The following is a 14,563-nucleotide window of genomic DNA, read 5'->3' as shown; positions in this document are numbered from 1 at the left end:
CATAGCTGTAGAGTCAGGGACACTTGTGGGGTTATTAGATGCTAGTGTTCATCTAGCCCTAGGTTTTAATCCGTCTACCAAAACTCATTTTTGCCATATTAAGAAAAATAGACCTGACCCATCTCATTTAGATTCATAACTATGGGAAACATGTTTACGGGAGTCATATAGTGCTTTAAAGCTTTTTTTACCGAACAAAAATGATTTTTTACAAGACAAAATTAGCTGGACGTGAGGCGGTACAGGAAGGCTTTATATGGACTTGATTTTGATCGTTTCATGCAAATTATTAACTGCGCACAGGTGCCTCATCATTTTGAATAAATCAGATTCATCAACATTTTAATGAAGGTAGGAACAGTGTTTATACTGATTATAAGTCCTGTTAAGCTGGTGAAATGCACATCTGTCGATAATCAAGCGAAAAATTGTAGAAGAATATTTTTGTGTACATAAATAGGAAATTATCAGTAGCCTAAATAAGGTTTGTTGTGTTTGTATGCGTGCCAAAACATATGAAATCATATGAAGACCATTCATTCGAGACCTGATTTCTTCAATTTATGGTTCAATTTTCTTTCAGTTAATACGAGGTATATAATTATTATATAGGGTAGTTGGTGTTTTAGGGGGTAGGTATAAATGGTAGACAAAATCAATGCTATTGATTTACACTAAAGAGAAAAAAATATATTTTGCTAGGTGTTCTCTTATGGCTTCCTCATTGAAAATAAGCTTTTGCTAATAGATTTTGTTTTGCTGACGTATTGTCCACCAGGTGAAAAGCTTAAGTCTGGTTGTTTGGCAAAGCATCATTTGATGTATAGCCTTCATGCCCATAGCACAACCTGTTCAAGATGAGTTACATTCAACCATTTCATACTGATAAAATGTCAAAGTCCGTGTTTGAACAGTAATACAAATATAGTGATTCTTGCTACAAACACCACGAAATGTAAAAGGATGGAGCAATCACATCAAAATGTTTCCAGGAAACGTGACAAGTGTGGGTGGATCTATTTTGGTTCCTCTATTTAGGACATGTTTTTAAAGAGTCCTGAAGTGAATAATTGCTGTTATACGACTGTGAGTGTGTGAGCTGACCCCTGCGTTAATGAGATTGTCGTTAGGTCGGTTCCACAGAGCTTTCGTAAGAGGCGCACCAAAATTAAAGAAAAAGACTTAAATCCACTGCAGCCTAGTTACTATTTCAGAAACACTATAAATGTGAAGAACACGACAGAAGCTTTCGAGCATGCACCAAAGTGGTTCACCATACGCACCCTAACCCTATAAATCCCGCTGTATCGTATGTGTTTTATTAAGCTCTCTAAATGATCAGCATAAACGCTAACCTGTTGTTCATAATTGCATTTTAGCATCCGATTGATCGTTTGCATTATCTTACCAAGTTAAAAGCCTTTAGGTCGTCTTTTTGCGGTGAATTCTGTTACGCTTTTTAAAAAAATACTACGTACTGCTATGAATACGAGATGAATACTACACAGGGTTTGGCTCTCGAGATGCTTGGGCCTGACCTCCACTCACCACACCAGGCTTGGCATATTTACCGCACGCACACATTATCTCCCTCGTTCTCACACTCACTCAGGAGATTATGAAATCATCCTGTTGATGAAACTTGGCCTGGGTGGTGTGGGCTCCCACACACACTCACACTCGACTTGGTGCAGTGAGTAGAAGCTCAGAGCGGTCCACTGCCTCTCTGCTCGGGCTCAAGCTGACAGAGGGCTTCACGTTCGCCCGGGGGGGGAGACCGTCCGAGCGTTGATTTAATTTTACAGTATACTTACTGCTCAGACGTAAAGACAGGATAAAACGCAATGGCCTTTCATGACATCACGGAGGATGACCTAAATGAACTGATGCGTGAGGAGGCTGAGGATGTCTTTGATGATGACGGTAGGGTCACGCCGGGACGGGGTGGGAAGTTTAGGCCGTGAATCTTGTGGAGATGTAGTTTTTATGTGTCATATCTTAACAGAAGAGCCGCGGTGTCGAGTGGGCGTTCTTGTATAACTCCTGGCTGTGTTGAAGTACATTAGTAGATGTGTTTGATAACTCAGATGAGCACGTCGCTGTAGAGCTGAAACGTCGCGGCTGTTTGGCATTTCATAAGGTAGTGCATGATCAGGCATGTTCTTTTCAGTGATATCTGCTGTGATATGCCAAAGCGGATGCTTGTTGGTCTTCCGGAGGGCAGAGATTTCCCCTCTTTATGAAATTTGCATGAATTAACAGACAGTGAGAATTCTGAAGAACATTTACTGTATGTTTACTCCTAAATAGACTCTTCGGGGCAGCACAAACTGAATGTAATAAGATGTAATGACTGCTTTTTTTCTGTAAACAGAGGTTCAAGCAGATGGATGTAATTTCTCTACTTGAGCATTGGAAATGTTGCCAAAAAAGAACACAACTGCTGCAATCTGCGCTTAAGTGAGAAGAAAACTGTAATATTGTGAAGGATTTTAAACTGTAATTTATTCCTAGGAAAGCGAATTTCCTTCCAGATGATTCTCCACCGCTTAATGTTTCTTCGGAAATCACAATACCAGTTAAAAAATAACAGCATTTGTTTGAAATAGAAACCTTTTCGAACAATATTAATGACTTTTCATCAATTTAATGCATCCTTGATAAATAATAGTATTTATTTCTTTAAAAAAAAAAGACTGTTCTCAAATGTTTGAAAATAATTTGTGTTTTTGGTCAGCATTGCCAATACCATATCACTTTGCTGCTTAGTTGTTGTTTGAAGGCTTGTTTGGCATGTGAAAAATCTGAATTATTAGCTCAGTATAAGCACATCTGCACTGGTAAATTTGACGTTTTAAAGTCTGTTTACATTCTGGCAGATGACAAGTGCTTTGCCTGTGATATGCAGTCTGAAACAATGCTGTCATCTCCATCCAGCACCGAAGAACTCAGTGTTCAGATTGAGCTGCTGTTTCTGCAGAAACCTTTTTACCTGCTGCCTCTAAGAGAATGAACGTATGAGAATATATAGAGAAAGAGTAGTATAAAAGTGATTTATTTCACTCAATCCCTGGCTTTAAATCATGACTGAGATCTTGTCTTTTCCCTCTAGGGTTTAAACTGTAGGAACAGCATGACTGAGTTTGGATTGGGTGGAAATGTGTTGCTGTATCTATTTATAGACTGTGATTGTGTGAAAGTGATGGTCATTACCCATCACTTTCAAATGCTTTTAGAGAGCAATGCAGAAGCGTGTGGTCGAACAGATTTAGATATAATAATTAGATATACTGTATATAGATATTTAAAGATAATATACACATTATATGCATTTATTTTACTGTGATATATTTTAGCTGGATATTAAATAATGAACAAACACACAGCTTTTCACAAGACATTAACTGATGGACCGGAGTTTACTTGTTGATTATTGTGATGTTTTTATCAGATGTTAGCATTCCGACGGCACCCATTCACTCCGGGCGATTAATTAAAAATTTCTCCAAAATTGTTCTGATGAAGAAACAAGCAAATCTAAGAAAGATAGCAAATCATCTGTGACTCGATTGGACTGACCCCAATATACATGTGATTATTTCTGCCACAAACTCTTTATTTTTTAATCACCATGCATTTTATGCGTGTTTTCTTTTGGAAATTCAAAAACCAAGACTCAAAAACTTCCAGTATTTAATCACCATCCAATGAAACCAGTTCACGAGAGACCCTCAGATCTTTTACAGTTCAGTGAAGGCTATTCAGCCTATATACCAAAAACTTTTACACTTCAGCTATTCATTTTTCTTTAACTTAATTCGTTAAAAAAGTGTTTGAGTAAGGGGCAGCTTTATAGAAACAAAAAACACACTTGTGTGCTTTTGCACGTGCTTCATCAGTTATTCAAAGAGGGTTTCCATGTTTCTCCTTTAAGAGAGTGAAGTCTGTTTTCTGGTCCCGAAGCAATAAAGTATTACTGTAAATAAAGTATTACTCAGAGTACTGCTGAGAATAATCTCATGCCTGGGTCACAGTGACTGGTGAAGTCTTAGTCTCCAATATGTCAGACAAACCTAATGACTAACCGAAATGAGTTACTGGGCACGATTAATATTATGCCACCTACGTTCATGAGGCTGTTTTATAAAGTGTCACCCTTAATTCTCTCCTTTTTCATCAATATGCAATTACAGTTCGTATTATGACTATATTGATTTTGCAGTATTGCATTTAATTTCCTCCTTAATTGTTTCCAAAGCATAAAAGGAAGTGAGACTTTGGAAAATGTTTCTGTATTTTCATTTAAAAGTCTTTGCAACTTGATGATAGGCTGTACGCATTGCTTCAGTCATATTGCTTCAGTGGCAGAAAGCTGCCGTACATGTAAGAACTGCATTTAAGCTGGACTTAATCACGTTTTCTGTCAATCAAATCAAGCTTGTGTAAAAATCAGTGTCAGGTTTCAAGTCATTTGTACACCTCTGATCTATGGCACTCCGGCTGGGGAAACCGTATCCCCGCCGGGGCTGCGGTGGCATTTGATTTCAGCCCCGAGCTGCTCCGCGTATTGATTGATGCAGGACGAGGGATTTACGGCCGTAGTCCGGCTTTAACTCAGCCGCTGGTAGAGATGTTATCTGCAGAACTAGCATTGTGAGCCCTACACAATGTGCTCGGTCATCATCACTCTGCACAACATGTCCAAGGCTGCCAATGAATAACTATGATGTCAGTGTCTATGTCAGCACAGCAGGATTTGTAAGAACAACAGCTGCATGATAGGCATCAACTGATGTCTTGTCGTTATCAGAGGCTGACTTAGTGTGAGCGAGTGACGTAGTACTGAGCATTTCACACAGCTGTTTGGTTCATCACATCAGACCCTTTTAACATAACAGGATTAGGGCTGATTATAAGATTATAAAACATCTCTGTCTGAAATTTTACAAAGTTGCATTGGGGCCTATATTATCTATAAATCACCTATAGTGAGACCAACTGACTATATTGCTGCTGGACCAATTTGTATATAATAATAATAATAATAATATATTGTTAAAAAAATAAAATAAAATATCTATTATTATTAACGCTATGACATTGCGAAATATTTTGAAGATCATAGAATATTGCGTAATATATTACATTTCAAAATAATATATTGCAAGTGATATTTTAGTTTCTACTGGTTTATTAAAGCAATTAATCCAGTTAATTTTTCTTTTTCTTAATATTTTTTTCCCAGTTAATATCTTACAATATACAATAATGACTTCTTGTTACACATGCAAATATCTTTAGTTATTCAACAAATATTGAATTAATAAAAAAAAAAAAACATGATTGTTGAAAGAACAAATGGTACTGAAAATAACAATGTTACTGATGCAATAACGAGTTACAATAACAAGCACTTTTACTCATCAAGTGAATGTATCTTTTTTTAAAGTTGACGTGATTTTTTTATGTAATATTGCAATGTTTCCTGTAAATGATTTATCCTTGCACATCATGCATTTTTTAAAATCCATGTGCCTTTGTAATCTTTAATCAAAATAACTTCCCCTCCCCTCTGCAACAGCATCTCTTCTCTCCTCTAATGATGAGTTTACTGGTGCAAGGGTGGGACAGACTGTCACTCTCGCAGCAACGGCAGACAACAACGATCCAATCAATTCCAAATGGGAAAAAAATTCAATTTCTGTTTCAAGAACGAATTTCACTATTCCACTAAACATCTTAAAAAGGAAGAAAAGTCAATCAAAACGTTTGTTTCATGCCAATTTTAAGAATGTATTGCAGTGCAAGACACAACTAATGACTGACTGACTATTTTTTTTGCACTGCATTCTTTCTTTTTAATTTTATTTTCTGGGTATTGATACACTTATTGATAAAATAAAGAGAAGTAAGGGGAAATTACAGGCCAGTGTGAGCACCCTGAGGCTGGCAATGAAATCCCCAGTCATTTTTGTTCCTCTCAGAATTACAGCCATACTTAGATTTTTTTGCTTGTTGGTTGGTTCAGGCTTATGCAGATTGGAGGCATTAGCCCCTTTTTCTGCAGCTTGCGTGCATATGGTTTATCCATCCATGTAGCGTGCGATGCTCAGGGCGAATGTGTCAGAAGGAAGAAGCCATGACCTGGTCATAGCGACTCAGGACACATGCCCTCGAGCTCAGAGAACAAACTGTATACAGCCTCAGAGTGAGAGCAAAATACGCGGAACTGCTGATTGCCTCCCTTTCTTTGAGCAGCCAGAGCAGTGTTTTTAAAAGACGGCTCATTGAGCGGTTCAGGTGCTATGTGTACAATAACTGTTGTGAATTTCAGTGTGTTTTCTCCTCAACAACACATGACGGAGGCCTCCATTGACCTACTTTAGACCAAACAAGCAGAGCTTTCCACAAACACGGGTCCACGGCTGTATTCTTGTGCTGCACGGTGGGTGAAAACACACAATGCGGGGAGGTCGACAGATGAGCGCTAGCGCTTCCTGGTTTCCTCTGAACCACCGTTTGGTAGCAAAACATTTGATTTTGTCACGCCATTTACCAAGACAGAACCGATCTCAATCTTCCCGTCAAACTGTTATGCAGACAGCAGCTTACCGAACACCTGGAGGCCGGCTGTCCTCAGACAGCTATGAGGGTTTGTTTGGCACCGTGGGCTGCTACCTGCATCAGAGCCTGTCATTACGGGACCAAAGGCAGGAGATTAGCCACAGGGCACAAGCAGCCTATAATCTGAAAACTGTTCAAACGTCGTGAAATATACACAGTTTTGCGGTGCTGCAGTTTCAAAGGGAAATTTACGGCCTGACATTTTACTTAGAACTAGATTTATACGTTTTACAAGAATATGTGAGTGGTTCACAGCTATGCGAAACTCTCAATAGGGTGCTTTCTACTAGTGGTACTTTACGTGTGTTTTTGTGGTCTCCAACAATATGGGGGTCAGAAAGGAGGCCTAACATTTTTTACATTTGGGGATTCCGTGAAACTTCCCATTACGATTTTTCAAGTTGTTTGTGGTTTACTGAATGAGTTTTGTTTTTTGACAGGATTTTAGAAATATTTTAGCTTACAATTTTAAAATAAGCATATGTTCCTTAAAAAAAAATACACTTAAAGTGTTTTTAAGATTGAATTTATTTAAATGACTATTCTAGGTTTAGAAATCCAACTTTTTAAATTAGACTACCTATATTTTCTACGTTTTCCGAGAGAGAAAAAACATGTTCTTGGAGGGGGGGGGTTAAAAAAAAAATAAAAATCTTAATTGTTATATAGTTTGCTAAGTAGATCTACATGGTTGTCATTCACAAAGCAAATAACAGAACATTTCCAAATTGTTAAAGTGATCGTTCCATCAACAGTTTCACACATGCTGATCTTCAGCGGTACTCGTCTGCCTGCTTTTCGTAACCTCTTGACCCCAGTGGCATGCCGTAACCTATTTCTGTTTGTCTCTCCCAATGGAAGCGATAGCAAATACCTGAGATGAGACGTGTTTGCCGAACAGAGCCGTGCAAACGTGTGCGTGAATGATTCCCGCTCGGTCTATATTTACAACACAGAGCAGCCTTAAATACCAAGACAGAACGAGGGGCCTGTTATACACAAATGCATGTCCCGTCCCCAAATAAGACTTATCTAAACAAGGCATCTAAGAGTCGAGTGCAGTCGAATTCCTTCACTGCATACCGATTCTGCTCATTAGCCATTCATATATACCGGCTAACCTGTTCACGACCAGATGCAAGTGAATGGAGAGAGTTTTGTACCAGGCTCCTGTAAGCCTGAGAACTGTTTGTGCAGGGCTCCAGTAAATATAGCTTCTCGTCGGGGGCTGCTGGTGACAGACGTAATTACAGGATGAGGCGAGCAGCAGCTTAGAGAGAGGATGCATGTGGAGGTGTCTGTGCCGCACCGTCCAAGCCTGTCTGGATGCACTCAGCCTCTCCCGCTATTGTACAGCACCATGCAAGAGGTCAGGTTTCACCGCAATGAGCTCAGCGGGAAGATTGGGACTTAAAGGACGAGACGCGATGTAAAGTGGCTTTCACGGTAACAGTACCTAAATCAGGTGCTCAGACTTTAATGCGGCCGTGCTGATTCTGCTATGACAGAGTGCAGCGCCTGCGAGGCACATTTCCTCCACCTACAGCAAAGACTTCAGCTTGGCAAACAGATCTGTGTGTTTTGCAGATGAAAAGATAAACGAGAGATATCGCTCATGCACAATTAATCCTTTTAATTGATCTCTTATCTGCCCACATTGTCTTTGAAATAACATACTAATAGTGAGACTCGGTACAGCCTGGTTGGATTGAAATATGGTTGAATTCATCCCAATTTAAAGGAAACTTGCTTATCTGTCTAACGAAAGTCAACTGTCGAAATATGAATGATATGAATGTTGATGAGGGGTTTGCACGATTAACAGTGTCCACCTAAGTTCCTGGTAGAACTGCAGTTGTAACACATAAAGGTTTGGAAAAAATAAGTTGAATTTAATGTTTTTAAAAGAAGTCACTTTTATTCCCACGGCTGCATGTATTTGACAAAAAATACATACACATTATTGTGAAATACTATTGCAATTTAAAATGGCTTTTACCTGTTTGAATATGTTTTAAGATGTATTTTTCTCGGTGACGGCAAACTTTAAGAGCCCAATATGCTGTTACGTTCAGCAATGAACAACAACAGGAGCATAATGTAATTTTTTTTATTCTATATTGTACATTTTTTTATTATATCAACTTTTTAAGCTTTCAAATGGGCTTTCCCCATTTCAAAACTCAGTAAGACTCGCTTCTGAACTCCCTTAGATCCCAATATTATGAAGAAATCCTTCATTCCAGAATGTACGCTGGCCAGTGGTCATACATCTAGTGCTCTTTTCTATAGTGTGCGGGTTTCGTGTTGCCTACAGGCACACTGAGCTATTTTAAATATGCGAAACTCCTACAGACACATAGTTTAAGCAGCTTAAGATTCACTCTGACAGCTGAGCGCATACTCCATTAATGCCGGCCCCTGATGTGGCACACTACAATGTGTTTTTAGACAAGCCTCAAATCAGTCAAGGGTGAATATGCCAGTGACAAAACAGACAGGCCCCGCCCACTACCCCCGCGCGGCCTCCTGATTGGTCCGTGGCGGCTGTGAGGGAGCGCTACAAATCTCTACGAGTGTACTACATATGATTTTTGATCCGTTGCTGTCGCGCTGGATGCTTTCAGTCGACAAAGTCTGCCGTCTTTCAGCACGTTTTGCTGTGATAGTTTTTAGCCTTCAGCGCACGTCAGCACATCGAGCCGCAGAAAGGAGAAGTGCCGTTTCGTTTGCATGGATGGAAGTGCTCAACTCGACTAAATAACATTCACTGGGAATAAGTTTTCCGTCTCGAGCGGTGAGTACGGTCTGTATATTTAACGCTACGGCACATAACAGTGTGAACGTTACTGCTCGTTGAAGGGACGTGCTGTTTTGCAGCGAGCGTTTGCTGGAGGGCTTTTACAAATGACAAACGTGACCACCAATTGTCATTGTTTTGATGCGATGAACTGATTAATAACGGTCGTTTAACTCCGCATCCGAGTCTAAGATTTATCTGCTCGTATTTTAGTTATGATACTGTGTTTTATACTTCTGTAAAGCACTCCGCGTGAGTCGTGTGATGTTGCAGAAGCTGGACAATATTTTTAATTATAGCTTTTTTTCTGAAAGCGTTTTCCTATTGTAAACTGAACGTAGTCTATCCTGTACCAGACTGAATCGGAATACGGTTCGCTTCGAATCGAATCGTTCTTTTGAGTCGGATCTTTTAAGTGAATCGGATAAACCGGTTAAAAGAACAGTTCGACAGATTCGAGTTTCACGATAATCTGTCTGAGCGATTTAATTGTTTATATGAAGGTTGTGTCAAAACATGGTATGCACAGCTGCATTCTTACCCCTGGATGTACATTAATTGTTGTATTGTTTACAGTAAATTCAAAGTTGTTTTATGAGCAGAATCATCAAATTAAGCTGTTACACATTAAATGGCAATAAACATTATTAACATTAATCAACATTAATAAAGCGTAGAAAAAGCAAAATAATTAAAATGCAATCATAATATGGGTTTATTTGAACATTGTAGGGTTAGGTTCTTTAAAACTACCGGCTCGAGAGAACCGATTCGCGGAAATGAATCTTACTTTCGCCTGCTAATAGCTGCACTTCGTTGGCTCGTGCGGGTGTGAATAAAACAGATTGTATCATGAAATAAGACAAGCTGCCATTAGAAAACCAGCCTGATGTCTGTTTGAACCTGCTGTGGTATAATTTGGCAGCTGTCAGGTCAATATTTCATGAGCTCATATGGATAACACAGTGCCATATGTTTACTTCCAGCAGATGAAATGCTTCTTTTTGAGGTTACTTTCTGTATTTGAAGCTAAGGTGAGATGATTTTAGGTATTTCTATATATATATATATATATCAGAATATCCTGCAGTAAACATCCAATATTTATTAGCATAATTTGCAGTGCTCAAATGTCCTTAATCTCGTTTCCAGTTTTCATATATATATATATATTTTTTTTGCTTTGGATCAAAGTTTTTCCTGTTGTGATTTATCTCAGGGCTGGTTGTTTTGGTTGAGGCCTTAGAGCTCTTTAATGAAGATTTTAATGAAATTCCTCTTGGGAAAACGTATGAAAAAAATACTTCCGCAACCAAGACCACTTTAAAAAGGCGGGTGGTCACGGTTACGCTCCGTTGGAGGGGGGTGTTTGAGCCTCGAGCTGCCGAAGCAGTGATAAATGAGCATTTCTCAGAATTTCATCTCTGAAGTTTTTTTTTTTTTTCACCGAATAAACCCACCTTTTCACTCCCTTTCACTTCAGACATTTTTACTCTCATCTTTTCAATCTCAGCCTCTCAGAAATGTAGTGTATTGCTTATTACATCAAATTCTACCGCTTTCTGTTTGACATTTCTAAGAAAAGATTTAGTGGTTAATGTTTTTTTTTTCTCAGTCTGCTGAGCCGGTGGTTTGCTGTTATCAAGGCGGGCAACACTGTCTGTTTGAATACAGTACATTTATGGCTTTTTATTTGTTAAGGGGTCATTACGACAATCTAGACAGCCTCTGATTCTTTGCGAAACTCTCCACATTAGAAAGAATGTTTGTTGATGCTCTCCATGCATATTTATTCTCTATCGTAAAAGCGGAGATGTTTGGATTTTGAGAGCAAAGTTGAGGGCAAGGTTTGTGATTTCAGCAGAGCATGTTGTTTCTTATTCGTGAATTTCGCTGGATAAGGAAAAGCTCTGAAACTTGGCAGGCGCTCAGTAAGATGAGGCTGCTTTACTGCAGGCTCTTTAAAAACAACTAGTCTTCGTTCTCTGGAACGGCTGTGAGCGCACCGGCTTTGCGAGTCCCTGTTAAGCTGTTTACACTAATGTTTAGTCCTAATGTGTTTCTCTTTTGGTTTTTTTTAAGGGTTTACGTTTTTACAGCTGATGCTTATTGAATTTCCCTCTGCTGGGGGCCATCAGTGTATAATCCTCCTTCAGTCATCGCTTACCCACTTGGCTGTAGAGTTGGATTGTGAACTGGCTTTTCGAATCTCGATTCGCATTGAGCCGCAGTTCGCTGAGGGATCTCTTGACAGAGATATAATTGAGCTTACGAGGTACATGTGCGTTTGAAAGTCTCTCTCCTGTCTTCACTGATCTTGTACAGACAAATCCCCGTTACAAAGCCTGACCCCCGGGGCCTGTGGAGGGGTATTTTAAGAAAAAGTGGAGGTAGAAAAGAAGTTGTTGATGAAAGGGCGATCTCTGAATCTTTTTCAGTAGGTGGAGAAAGCAGGATGGAAGAGGTCTGGGCTTCATCTACTGTCACTTTGTGTGTGTGAGAGGTTCGACTCGGCCGTAAAGGGAATTAAATCAAATCAGCGCGGTCAGCGAGAGGCCGGCGGAGCGTCAGTGTTACTATAGAATCGGTCTCCACTGACATATGCCCTTTGTTGTCGGCTCACACTCATTCAGTAACAAACAAACAGCGCTCGCAGTGAATATATTGCTTCTTCTGATCTTAACAAGTACATGGTAATGAAATCTTAGTGGAAAGTAGGTTTGTGTGGCATTCGAATTTACTTAAGGGTGCATGATCAGGTTTATAAACTGTGTCCAGCACTGATAGTTTCATTTGTATCATTGATACTGATTCATGTTTCTTACATTCTGACTGAGTATTTTAGCTCTGTTCCAAAACCTCTTGAACTGTCTACATAGGCAACTGCCTCCTAAGCTGAATTATTTGCTGCATGGCATTGAAGAAAAAACGTGATGTTAAATGATGCAGTGCGTGATATGGTAATGCGTTTGTAAAATCAGTCAGTTATTGCAAGTCGTTGCAATATGCATATTGCGATTTGAACGTGCAATACTTCATAGCGCTAATACGCAGCCTAAAGAGTAGAATACATTTTATGTACGGTACAGTTTTTCGGTGGTATTTCTCTCGACTTTGGTCTTGGATGCTGTGTGATTCCTGGGATTGCCTCATCCGAAAATGATGAATGCGCTGCTGCCTTCAAAATTGTCCAAATTCGTTTTTTGTTGTAAAGGTAGTATCATACAGATGTTGGAACAGATTCTGCATCAGGAATATGTGTGTGGTGCCTTGAAATAGTGTTTGGTTGGTAGCTGACTAGCTTGTGTTTTATTTAGTTTCTGGAGAAAGGCAAGCCGAAGTGAATGACTTAGCATCTTCTCTACCTCACTCTCTCTCTCGTTGTGAACGGATGACATGTGCTTTTAGCTCTCATCAGTGGGAACGCTATCCCATAATCCCCCCTGATTAACAGTCTGTTTGAATTTGACCGCACTGAGGGCACCCCTCATACATCCGTTTCGCAGACAGTTATTGCATAGTGACACAATCACAGTCTCTCATCCCTGTGATTAGTATTACGGTGGTTTATCCCTTAAACATAAGCTGATGAACTCAGTGTTTTTGTTTTTCCTCATCTGTTTGCATAGCAATAGGTGTGCGAAAATCTGATTGGGTGCGGTGGATTTGTTCTGAAATGTCATTGGCTGATTGAATTGAGGTCCTTGGATGTTGTCATGTTTGACATATTCTCCCTCAGATGATGTCTGATTTTTACATTTTGTCAGCTGTGACACGTAATCTGCTTTGAAAAGCCAAATCCTTATGCCTTTTAAAGGGTGCTGTCCTCCTCGGGGTCTGTCCTGAAATACAGCTGTGCTGTAACTCAGAAGCACTGCACCCTCATAAACTACAGCTGATTTTAAAAGCCAACTAGATTTGTACATCTTACAACAGAAAATGCGTAAAAAAACTGACCAGCTCAGAAAATTACTTTTTTTTTTTATGTTGATTGATGGGATTTGTTTACCTTTATTTCCTGATTTCCTGCCAGGTTAAAAGCATAAATATTATTTTATATTATAACATTATTCAACAGTTTGCAAAAATCAGAAGTTAATTTCTGTTCATAGCACAAACTAGTAAGTTTGTAATAGTCTGTAATTGTTTTTACCATCCTAGTATTTATGATGTTTGTGTTAGCGAGCATCACTAATTCAGGATTAGCTTCTTTTTTTTTGCCTGACCTATATGCACCACATCAAACCTCTGATTGTAATTTTTTCATTGTATTTTTAGGACTTCGTTTAATCTTCGGTGTGTTTAGTGAGGCTTGTGCATCAAGAGTGCGTTTCCTTTCTTGCTTAGATGCTTTGAAGCTGAAAGTGACATGTCATCTTTAATTTAAAATGTCTTTTCAGTCCTCAAAACAAAAAAACATTTCAATGTTTCATCTGCATATGCCTGGCACAAGTCAAAATGTTGGTGTCTTTTTATAGCAATGTTCTAGTTATGTCCAGTTGGCAGAGTGCAGGAGAGACGGAAATGAAGAGGCAACTGTCTTTCTCCATCTCTGTTCTTGTCTTCCTCATACACACACACACACACACACACACAAACACACACACACACACACACACACACACACACACACACATTCACAATGATTTGCAGCTGAAGTGCTGAATCATCCTAGAGATTCACCTGCAAGTGTCTCTGTCCACTTGGGTCAGTGGCGGCTTTATTAATCCTGTTCATTTCTTATTTTTCAAAGCTAAGATTGCTTTTTGGGCTGTGACTGATTTGTGTGGTACGGGTCTGCGCTGTCTCGATTAGACCAGATCACATGAAACTTAGTTCAGTGGCTTAACAATTGTAGGGGACTGGCATAGCCCCTCAGTGACAATCCACATGTGCTGTTAAACTTAGAAATGTGCATGTTATTTTAGGACAACTGTTCCTTGGAGTGCAGTTGCTTAAAGGGATAGCTAACCTAAAAATGAAAAAATTTCTTTTTTCCTAACAATACAAAATAATACAGTTTGTGACATGTCCAATCTGCTCGTTTGCATTCATTGACATCTTTTTTTGTCAAGCTTGAGGTCATTGATTTTTTTTAGAAAAGAATGTATTTTTTCAGGACTGGTAAATAGAAAGTTT

The 14,563-nt window shown here is 39.2% G+C and overlaps 1 protein-coding gene across 4 annotated transcripts in view; it reads left to right on the top strand.

Annotated features, from left to right (window-relative positions):
• Positions 1–14,563, top strand: part of ripor2 (RHO family interacting cell polarization regulator 2) — a 54,187-nt gene that overhangs the window by 11,165 nt on the left and 28,459 nt on the right. Inside the window, exon 1 of one of the 4 annotated variants that reach the window (XM_043217958.1) lies at positions 1,683–1,923. The exons of 1 other annotated variant lie outside the window; for it this stretch is intronic. In XM_043217958.1, coding sequence (XP_043073893.1) covers positions 1,845–1,923 — 79 coding nt within the window. In that variant the 5' untranslated portion in view covers positions 1,683–1,844. Of the gene's footprint in view, positions 1–1,682; positions 1,924–2,096; positions 2,141–9,206; positions 9,422–14,563 lie in introns of those variants that run through there. 2 more of the 4 variants (XM_043217962.1, XM_043217960.1) reach the window with 2 other exon arrangements.

The sequence above is a fragment of the Puntigrus tetrazona genome, chromosome 19, assembly GCF_018831695.1.
Source record: "Puntigrus tetrazona isolate hp1 chromosome 19, ASM1883169v1, whole genome shotgun sequence".
NCBI lineage: Eukaryota > Metazoa > Chordata > Actinopteri > Cypriniformes > Cyprinidae > Puntigrus > Puntigrus tetrazona.
Note: the sequence above shows the minus strand (reverse complement) of the source record. Positions and strands in the feature narration are given on the sequence as shown.